Consider the following 12,041-nt stretch of genomic DNA (forward strand, 5'->3'; position numbering starts at 1 on the left):
CAAAATTTTTTACAAAGAAATCTGTTGTAGATATGGGGCAGAAAAAATATTACTCTTCGATAGAGGGCAAGCTTTTATATATAACTTAATTAATGCTCTCTGTGTGAACTTTTCCATGTAAACAAAAGCATTTTAATTTATTATATCATTCACAAACTCAACAGTGGAACGTATGAAATCTACTCTAGGTCCATGTTTAAAAGCTTATTGTAACAAAGATCATGAAAATTGGCCAGCATTATTACCTGGCATCATGATGGCGTTCAGAATGACACCAGCTACGGAGTCTTTGGAGTACTTGCTACTTCATCTTTTTTTTGCAAAAGACATGAACATAACATACAATGTCGCAGTTTGGCAAAAGTGCAAAAGAACATATAACTGACGTAATTGAATGCTTGAAAATAGCTAAAACGATAGCTAAAGAGAACGTTAAACGTCATCAGGAGAAAAACAAAGAGCAGTACGACAAAAAAACTAAAGTACCAGAATTTGCGGTTGGACATACAGTACTGTTACGTAAGTACAAAATTCCGAAAGAGTTGTCAAGGAAGCTCCAATATAAGTCATATGGACCGTATTTGATACCGGAATTAAGTCCAAGTCATACTTATAAGTTCATGAATTGTTAGAATAGACAATATTCGAAATAAATGTCGATATCGATAAATGCACAGCATCTTACAATATACCAGGATCCTAAACCTTTTAGACGGCAGGAGGATCCAGTTCGGGATAACGTAGTAGATGATTACAATGATGATAATCAAATCAAAGAAACAAATGCAGACTTAGAAAGTGGGGAACAAAAACCTCAGAAAGCAGATAAGTTAAATAACGAGGATATCAAAACTGAACACGATGATACAGTGTATGATGTAGAACGTCTCCTTGCACGAAAGTCTTTTGACGGCAAAATTCATTACGAGTGCAAATGCATAGACAGATCAGCACCCACGTGGGAATCAATTGAAAATATTGGAGAACACTTAATTGATGAATATCACACAAAATATACAAAACAAGGTAAGCGTCGAGAAAGGGAGAGACAAGGATACCTTTTTTTTTCAACCGAGACAACAATAATGTCTAAGGTAAGTACTAAAAAGTAATAATACCTACACCTCCAAAGCCAAAGTGGCAGGATACACATGTATGTTTAAACACTGGTGAATATCAAGATCAAAATCATAGAAATATTTGTCTGATTTAGATGCAAAATGTAGTTTTTTTTAATTTATTTCCTCTAAAACGGGTGTTTAATATTCTAACTGGGGTCAGTCTGACAGTGAGTGTCTGATCAACACTTACATGGCTTAATTTTAATTTTTTTTTAATTTCATTTTAGGAATTTCCATCAGACAAGCCTGTTAACCCATTCTGTTCTTCATACTGACTATCATATCTTGTGCTAGCGTTCGAAGTCATATGACATTACAGCTTCAAAAGATGTGGAGAATATCTATAGACTTACCACGTGTCATGTCGATGGAAAACATTCCTTCATGTAAAGCAACCATCGATCTATGTCGTTTTATGAATCCAGTCATTTTAAATATCAATGCTTTAAAACAAAGGACAGTGTCATTCATTCACAGGACTATCATGGAGATTTTTTCAATGATTCCTGAATATAATTTAAAGCCACAAAATCATAAGAGTCGATCACTTTTATGTGTTGTAGGTAGCCTTAGTAAAACTTTCTTTGGCATAGCTACTATGGACGATATTAATATTTTAGCAAGACATATTAAAAAGGGACCGTCAAATGAGACATACTTTAGAGCAACACGGTGCACAATTTTCTTCTTACATGAAAATCGCAAATCATAGGTTTGATAACTTTAAAAAGGGCATGAAGTTGAATCATGACTTAATAAAGCAGTAAGCGTTCTCAACAGAACTTTTGGTTAAATTAGCTTCAAATTTGACATCATTACCGTTTGATCAAATTGAAAAAAAAAAAAAAAAAAAAATCCAAATGTAACTTACCAACACACTCTCCTCATTGCAAGCGTTAGTATGGGAACTATACTATAACGCCGCATGTACTTCCCGAGCAAACGTTAAGATCCACTATAAATGATCTTATCCAAACTTTGAAAATTAAATTTCCAAAATTTCACTTGATCTACACTTATCCTTACTAAACTATCAACGTGCTAAATATTTTTTCACACAACCTCATTCTAGAATTCACGTCATATTGAAATTCCCAATATCTTCATTTCATTGACCATAGTCATTTTACTACATTTAATTACGAAAAAAGTATATAATTGTGATTTCAACAAGTTTATAACGTGTGGCATATATCTTCCAATTCAAACTATCCAGGCCTTTAGGCAAACATGTACAATTGCATTATTATATGACAATAAATCACTTAATCAGTTTATATTACCAAAGTTAAACAAGACTAAACTGTTTGTGTTGTTCCCTTCTTTAGATTTTATTTTTCAGCGTTGACAGGGTAGTTTAATATGTACAGACCAAACCAAACAGTTAGATGTCTGTTCTTTTTGCATTCAGAATATACCTTGTGGTTGCACTATAAAAACGAATGCTTTCACATATAACCCACAGTTAATTCAGTGTCTTGAAAGATTAATAAAAGAAACCACAGTTATAGCGGTAATCAAAAGAATGTTATCAAGGGACAAACAGACATACACAACAAAGAACATAAAGTAACTAAAATCATACAGACAAAATAACAAAAGCGTATGAGCAACTCGGACTCCACTAAAAACTGGGAGCCTGGACCAGGTGCACCAGTAGAGTAAGCGTCCTCTGCTTTTTTTCTAGAAATATTGCTCATAAATTGTCAAGTCCGGGATAGACGAAAAAGGAAAGAAAAACTGTGACACGTTGAACAAATTAGTTTTAATGCGCAGATGGATACTCCGTAGCGATCCACGAGTTCATGATGACGACCATAAAACTTCTGTACTGATGACTTCAATTTTGTGGCAACATAACCCTGTTCCAGGACCCTATTTGTTAGAATTCTAGCGCGATACAAAGTCTGTGTAGTGTTGGCAAGCTCTGGGTATGAGTTGTGATATGAACACTCCATACACAGGTGCTGAAGGGATGTTGCCAGAGATGAAAGGAAAGGTGCCAATTCTGAATGGAAAGTCATCATGTTTGTCGTAAAGTTTGGTCAATAGGTTTCCTTTACCATCGATTTCTAAGTTTAAGTCAGAATTTGAAGCTGACCTTACCGTGTCTTTAGTATCATTTATCTCAAATTCTTTGGGGGTATAAGCAATATATCAAATCCCCGAAATTAGGATTGTTTAAAGATAATATGTCATCTATATAGTAGAAACTGAGATCAAAGGTTCTAGCTAAACGATATTCTTTCTTTCGGATCAGACCAGCTATAAAATCAGCATCATAAGAGTAAAATTAAAGGTGAGCAAGTAAAGAGCACAATTTGTTGGAATGCCGACCGTTTTTTTGAAAAACGCATCCACCACACTGGACAAATATGTTGTCGATTAAAAAATTCCAGGATTTTTGTGATAGGACAATGGTTAGACATTAATGATTAAATTGAATTATAATCCGTACCAGATACCACCACATATTGTAAACAACTTCTTCTGTATAATTGGAAGATGATTTGAAATTATTGTGATAAATCGAATTCCCTTACAAGAGCACATCCAGTGAATCTAGCTTTGTTACAATAATTGTTTTAGGTTAGAAATGTTCAACGGTATTCTAGAAATGCATATTTCAATGAAACTACTGAGGTGAAAATTCCTGATTTTAAGATTTATGATAATAAAGTGAAGAATTTACTCGCATTAAATGACAAAGGTCATTTAAGTCTGAGAAAAATTGCGAAAGCTGCGAGAAAAAGATGAAACCATTTTTCAAACGATATCAGAACCAATATTAGATGGATAACTGGAATTGAATCAAAATTGGCCAGATTTACACGGGTATCGCAGTATTATTTCAGTAGTAGTTACCGGAATAACTTTAATAGGTTTCATTTACACGTGTTTTCAGTTATGTTTACTTAAAACGTCATTGTTAGTTTTACAACAAGTTCATGATATTCATTTAAAAACTACACTTCCATCATTCGTAGTCCAACCTTCCACAACTACAATTTCAAATTCAATTTGTGATGCAGAATTGCTTAAAAATTTTCATGGGTATATGGTTCAGTAATTATTGGGATTCTTATTTTCATACTCTTAATAATAGTGTTGACCTGTTTATTTAAACGAAAATCTCAGAGCACATTTTTATATTTGGAATTAACATCTGGAGGTGTATGTGTAACACTTCCTGTTATCTCATTTCCGTTGTGTCCATCATATTGGGAGATTCAGCCGCCTCTAACAACTCAAAAGTTATCTGTTGGGAAATTTCCTCGTGCAAAAATACTAGTAGATTTGACCGGTTTCAATGGAACAAATAAATTAAGCAGACAAAGTTTAGCTGTTACAAATTTAGTATGGGTAGGACCTTTCAACTAAGTGAAACGTATAGTATCTCAACCATTATGTGTATATATTTTAGTATTTAATCAAGGCTTTGGAATGCCCTACAGGGAAGACAAGAAGCTAATCATAGTAATGTTAATATCAATGTTCCAAATAATCTATACCCTTCTTTAGATTGTTATGTTTAGGTGTCTTGACAACAATATCCTTCATGTTGTTAGTACAAAAAGTATTGCTTGACTTGTTAACATTTTGTATCATATCGTTTGTTTGTCTATTTGATTATATGTATAGTAAATGAATATTTATATTGACATATTCGTATAAACTTGATATTTTAATGGTATGTGTAGGTAATATATAACCACGGGTCATGTGACACATTCGGTGAAAGAGTAATCAAGGAAACCAAGGGTATAGCGGTAATCAAAATAATGCAATAAAGGGACAAAGACCAGACATGGAAAACAAACATACACAACAAAGAACATAAAGTAACTAAAATCATACATACAAAGTAACAAAAGCAAATGAGCAACTCCAACTCCACTAAAACCTGGGGGCATGGACCAGGTGCACCGGTAGGGTAAGCGTCCTTTGCTTTTCTAGAAACACCCGTCGAGTTGCTAATAAAAAGTCGGTAGACAAACGAGAAAAGAAAACTATTACCCGTTGAATAAATCAGTTTTCATGGTGCAGATGGATACACCATAACGATCCACGAGTTCATGATGACGACCATAAAACTTCGGCAAGCTCTGGCATAACATATGAGTTGTGATATGATCACTCCATACACAGGTGCTGAAGGGATGTTGCCACAGATGAAATGAAAGTTGACAATTCTGAATGAAAAATCATCACGTTTGTCGTAAAGTTTGGTCAATAGTTTTCCTTTACCATCGATTTCTAAATGTAAGTGAAGATTTGAGGCTCACTTTACAGGGTCTGTAGTATCCTCTATCTCAAGTTATTTGGTGTAAATGCGATGTGTCAAATCCCCGAAATTAGGGATTGTTTAAAGATAATACGTCATTTGTATAGTGGAAACTGAGATTAAAGGATATTCTTTCTTTCTGATCAAATCAGCTATAAAGTCAGCCTCATAAGAATGAAGGAATAGGTCAGCTAGTAAAGGAGCACAATTTGTTCCCATTGGAATGCCGACCGTTTGTTGAAAAACACGTCCACCACACAAAAACTTCTTTTCCAAATTACCGTAACCCAACCAAATCTAGCAAGAGAATTGTCAGAATGAAATATACCTCTTGTAAGCCAAGCTTGAAAAAACATCACACCGTAACAAAAAGTACTCCTACTCATACATTTTGCAAGAATATGACATTTTTTAAAGAATTTCGACCGAAATATATGTGCCACAGTCATCCACATGATAGTTATATTAAACAAATTAGCATTTAAGTAATAAATTTAAAACCCTTTCGGAATTTAAAAGTGCTCGCACTCATACATTTCTGATGAATATGACTTTTTTTTAAAGAATTTTGACTCAAATGTATGTGTCGCAGCCATCCACATGATATTTATATTGAAAATGTTATCATTTTAGTCATTGATTTTACATCAATATCGAAAAGAAAAGCATCCCACTCATACATTTTGCAAACATATGTCTATTTTAAGAATGTTGACTGAAATTATGTCGCAGTTAGTATGATACTAACACTTACAATGTTTACATGTTATACAGTAATTTTAGGATCTTTTGGAATTTAAAAGGGCTCGCACTCACACATTTTGCAAAATATGACATTTTTAAAAAATATTTGTCTCAAATTAAGAATTTTCAGTCACCTACATGATCCCATATGATATATGGAAGTAATTCAGCATGTTAGTCAATATTTTTTACCCTTATGAAAATTGACAGTGCTCCTACTCTCACATTTAGCAAAAATATATCAATTTTAAGAATTTTGATTGAAATATATGTGTCGCAGCCACCAACATGATAGCTATATGCAAAAGAAAATATAATTTTAATTATCAATTTTAGACACTTTGGAATTTAAAAGTGCTGGCACTATACTCGGCGTCACATAAATAACATACTGTTAAAATTTGAATAAAAATATTTTCTTCGACTTTATTGACACCAACCGTCGTTTAAATTGTCTTAAATGACTTGCTCATTCGTTTAGCCAAACAGCTTCTCAAAAACAAGTCGCTTATTAGCTTAAATCATGCGTAACAATTCCTTACGGGAAAATCCCATACTAATATCCGCCATGTTGGTTTTTACGGGACGATTTGTTTACAAACGAAGTGCGTAAGTTCCCGTCGAACTCCGGTGACAATCGTCTGCTTGATCAACTTCTCGGTATTATACGTTGTTCGCGTAAAATAAATCCGAGATATCCGAAATAACGCCGAATTGCATTCTGGGTTCTTCGGTTTTTGGACAAACCATTTAAACGTAAACAACATCTCCTAGCAACCCGATCACTGTAAACATGGCCGACTTTTTACAATGTAAATATTGCCACCTAGAATTAAAATCTGACCGGAATTTAACGATTCAATGTTTAGGGAGAAGCCGTTTGGCTAAACGAATGAGCAAGTCATTTAAGACAATTTAAACGACGGTAGGTGTCAATAAAGTCGTAGAAAATATTTTTATTCAAATTTTAACAGTATGTTATTTATGTGACGCCGACTATAATACATTTTGGATCTAATAAAAAGACAATTTTAAAGAATTTTGATTGTTATATTGAATAAAACATGATTGTAATATTGTAAAATTAAGCATTGTAGTCAATGATCTTAGAACCTTATCGAAATTAAAAGTGTGCGCACTTATGCATCATTTTTTTTTAGAATTTTAATTTAAATATATGTGTCACAACCATCTTTACAATAGTTATATGAACAAAATGAACATTTTAGTCATGAATTTTAGTCCCTTTTGCAATTTAAAAGTGCTCGCACTCATACAGTTTGCAAGAAATTGACATTTTTAAGGAATTGTGACTGTAATATATATGCCGCATCCACATGATTGTTATATTGAAACATTTAGCAACTTAGTAATTAATTTTAGACTCTTTTGGAATTTGAAAATGCTTGTGTGAGTCCTCACACTCATACGTTTTGTAAAAATATGACATTTTTGAAGAATTTTGAATCAAATTTGTGTGTGGCATCCACTCTCAAGGATAGTTATATTGAAAAAAAAAAGCATTTAAATCAATAATATTATACCCTTTTAAATTCAAAAGTGCACGCACTTATACATTTTGCAAAAAAATATGACTTTTGTACTTCCACTCAAAAAATACTCAGTCAATCTTGAACTTTGTGTGTAATGAGAATAAACATCTGAACGTAATCGGTTACCGTTTTTACACTTAGAACAGAATCGTAGACCTGTTATTATATAATTAAGTAAATTAAATTTAATAACTGGCCTATGACAAAATGTACAAACATAAGAAATGATAATTTTTGAATGATGAGTACAGTAACTGGGCCGTGAGCGTGGAACCACAGCCGCGTGATCGTGCGATGATGATTACGATGAGCCATGTATAATTGAAAATTTAATATGAATTTTGAACTCAAAGATTTTTTTTAATCGCATTTACCAATTAACATAACGTCTTACAGTTTCCATTTTCAATCGCGGACTTAAGATTCTAAATCACGTCAGGCAGAAAAGAAAGATTTAGTGTCAGAAACTGTCCAGGGGTATGGGAGTTTAGAATGGCTTTTCGTATTTCTTTGTCACGACACAGGTCAGTTTCTTTCAGGATCTGTCAGGGAAGAAGGCAAAATGTGTTATGACCCTTGACAGCCTCTGACATATCCTGTCAAGATCTGACAGGATTTCTGTCCCATATGTTGTCCTTGAAAAGTTTTACTTACAGATTCAAACAGAATTAAAGAAATGTTAGAAGTGATAGTTGAATGTACTGTTCAACTGAGTTGTCACAAACTTAGTACTTGAGAGAGAATTGTCATGCTTACGTTTTTTATGTAAGAAATGTACAAAGTTTTGTGTAAACCAAAGCGTTAATTGAATTGTCAATAATATAGTAAATTAGTAATATAAAAAATGTAAAATGCAGACTTGCAGTGTGTGTGTTTGTGCTTTTCAGTTCATTTGCCTTATGTATAGTTTATTTGTTGACAGTGCAGGGCAATGTCCGGATTACCATCTGTAGTCCTCTTTGCTATTACTTTATATCCTTGATATAACGTGTATAAACCGAAATAATTTTAATAATAAGTCACTTCATGATCCATATAGACACAATGAACATCAAAAATTAATGTTGGAGAACTCTTAGTGGTTTCTTGTGTATTGCCATGTGTACAAATTAAGAACCAACTAATATGAAGAAAAATATATACATTTTAGGACTTTAGTCTTTCCCAGGATATCAAAAAGCTTGCTTCATCATAGCTATGGAAACATACGTACTCATTCAGAAGTTCTGTAGAAACCAAAGAAGTCGTGGATGGCATTTTTTTTCATGTACTTTTGCAATGTTAAGAAATTTTGTAAGTACTCCAATGTATGCATCGTCTACTGGAAATATTTGGAAGAATTGGATGATAAAGGAAATTTTCTTTATTACTCGAATTGATGTAATTGTTGAACCTCCAGCTAGAGAATCTGGTTAGTAATTAGACGGAAAGTCTTTCTTTAATACAAACCCCTTCATATCATCGACATTTCGTACTGGAAACCATTGTTGTATTAATGTCCCATACATCGTTCTCATTTCATTCCCTTTCGGTAAATCGTCAATAAATTTTAAGACATTACGAATATTAACAAGATAGTCATCGTCTACTAACATTACAAATGGAATATGAGAACAATGCAGGTGAATCCATCTGTAGATAAATACAGTTTTCCATGTGTTATTTCTGTAGGTATCAATAAAAGACCCCTGAATGATGTCATTATAAGTTGCGGACTCTACCCCTATGCCCTCAACAAAATTCATATCAATCCCGATTACAAAATAAATAAAATATTCCTTGCCCAACTGCGTGTTTCCATATGTCTTTCGAATAAGTGTTCGTTTGGAAAAGTGATGTACAGCTGATTTTATCAATATAACAAGTTTTCTTTTTCCCAAACACGCTTTAGTTGGTTCACGAATTGCAGATAGGATAGAAAAAATTGTGTTAGATGTATCACGTTGCTGTTGGAAATTTGAGATGACAGTTAATATGTTTTCACCTATATTGGTTGGATAGTTTTCACTTCCCGTGTGGACAACAGTATTTCAACTAATATAAATCCGAACAAAAAATGACATTGGATACATAATCAGAGTCTGAGTATCTTCATTTTAGAAACATAATTTTATATAAATACGATTTTGTTTTGTTTTGTTTTTATTTTCTTATAAATATTTCACCGCTCAATAATTTTTTTGATACTTTCCAGTAAAAAACTGACCTCGGTATGACTTAATTTGATGCAGCATATTTGATTTTAAATTTTACGTCATTTTAATTTGTTTTTACTATTTTAAGCAACATTATCAATAGATAATCAATTTTGAAATTTCCTTTGAATAAAGTCTTTAAATATTATTGTCATGATATATGTATATTATTTACTGATATTTATATTATTCTGTAGGTTCTTTTTAAAAGTGATTTGTAGTTGACTTTTTTATGTACTTTCTCGTCATTACAGTTGATGACTGGACAGATTATCTTTTTTCCATATTTTTTGTATTATTGCACCAATGCGTTAATACAGCTCACATATTACGTATCTTAAACGGAGAGAATGAAATGGTCTACTGATATATTTGCAGCCGATTGAAAACTCGAACATTCATTCGTTTAATTGGTCCACAGTGTCTTCAATGTAAACAGTTTACAGAAATTGTATTTTTCGGGAAAAAACGACACGTATAAACAAACATGTTTACGATTTGTGTTTTGAAAACAAAGTCGGGTTGAATGACAGGAAAAATACTACAATATTGTATATTAATTATAATAAAGGTGTGATCTTTTGAGTTTACAAAAAATGATAATTGGTATATTAAAACAGTTCTAAAATAAACACAAAGCTACAACGGCTGTCCACAAGAAAGTTCATGCTGTAATATGAAGCTCCCGAAAGCAACGTATGCGGTAGTACTATCAACTTGGGTTTACAAAGCAATGTCTCTAAATGTAACAATATCCGGTTTACATCTTCGTTCAGGCTCTTAAGATAGCATACAGCAAATCTATTTTGGGATACTGTTATTTATTAATGTTAACTAAAAAAAGGTAACAACGAACCTGAAATGACCCCAAAAAAACAAAAAAAAAAAAAAAAAAAAAAAACATGCACACAGAGAAAAAAGAACTTTGCAACCTTGACTCCTCTAAAAACTTGGTGTAAAAGCTAGGTGCAGCAAAAGGGAAAGTATCATCTTTTACCTCCAATATACAAAGTACAACAACGTACCCCCTGGGGAAGATATGATTGTACCTTTTTGTAGATTGTCTTCAACTATGGATTTGTTCATACCTGCAACAATTAAAGAATGGAATACTCTTGACCTCTCTATGCGCAACTCAAAATCAATTGGACACTTTAAAATGGCGTTTAAAAAGAAGAACTGTCAAAACTGAAATATCAGAATTCTTCTCATTTGGTCCAAGAAAACTTAATATTATACTTACACAATTAAGATGTTCTGCCTCATTTTTAAATAATGATTTATATAAACCTAACATTATCTCAGATCCGGCTTGTCGCTGTGGATATTCAATTGAAAATGCCCAACACTATTTTTTGAATGTCCATTGTACAGGGAATACAGGGAATTACTTATCAATGATCTCATTTGGCTACCGAACAAAATCCCGTCTGATATTAATGTATTAGTTTCTGGAAATCAAGAGTTATCTTTAGCTGAAAACAAGAGTGTGTTTAGTCACGTTTTCGCTTTCAAAAAGCGGTCTAAAAGATTCATAATAGTTTAATGTACTACTAGCGAATATGTCTTAAATGGGCTATACTCAACAACACCGTCAAATCTGTACAAATAATTTCTTCTCCTTTGTAGCTAACTTCTCAGAAGAACTTTGTTATATGTTTAATGATATAACCAATTACTCGCATGTTCATATGTACAAGAGTAATCAAGGGAACCAATGTTATAGCGGTAATCAAAAGAATGTAATCCAGGGACAAAGACCCAATATGGAAAACAGACATACGCAACAAAGAACATAAAGTAATTAAAATCATACATACAAAGAAACAAAAGTAAATGAGCAACTCGGACTCCACTAAAAACTGGGAGCATGGACCAGGTGCACCGGTAGGGTATGCGTCCTCTGCTTTTCTAGAAACACCCGCCGAGTTGCTCATAAAAAGTCAAGTCCAGGGTACACAAACGAGGAAAGGAAAACTATGACCCGTTGAATAAATCAGTTTTCATGGTGCTGATGGATACACAATAACGATCGACGAGTTCATGATGACGACCATAAAACTTCTGTAGTGATGACTTCAATCCTGTAGCAACATAACCCTGTCCCAGAAGAAGCCTATTTGTTAGAGTTCTAGCGCGATAC

The 12,041-nt window shown here is 33.1% G+C and overlaps 1 protein-coding gene and 1 pseudogene across 1 annotated transcript; both read left to right on the forward strand.

Moving 5' to 3' along the window:
• The first annotated feature begins 344 nt into the window (after positions 1–344).
• On the forward strand, positions 345–1,112 carry LOC148613120 (uncharacterized). The gene is given in 1 exon segment (XM_088595184.1): positions 345–1,112. A coding segment is annotated over 1 exon segment (768 nt).
• Positions 1,113–1,428: 316 nt separating this feature from the next.
• Positions 1,429–4,659, forward strand: LOC148613121 (uncharacterized; annotated as a pseudogene).
• Positions 4,660–12,041: the final 7,382 nt, after the last annotated feature.

The sequence above is a fragment of the Perna viridis genome, chromosome 7 (assembly GCF_037379345.1).
Source record: "Perna viridis isolate PV_CMFRI_1.1 ecotype Kerala chromosome 7, ASM3737934v1, whole genome shotgun sequence".
Lineage (NCBI taxonomy): Eukaryota > Metazoa > Mollusca > Bivalvia > Mytilida > Mytilidae > Perna > Perna viridis.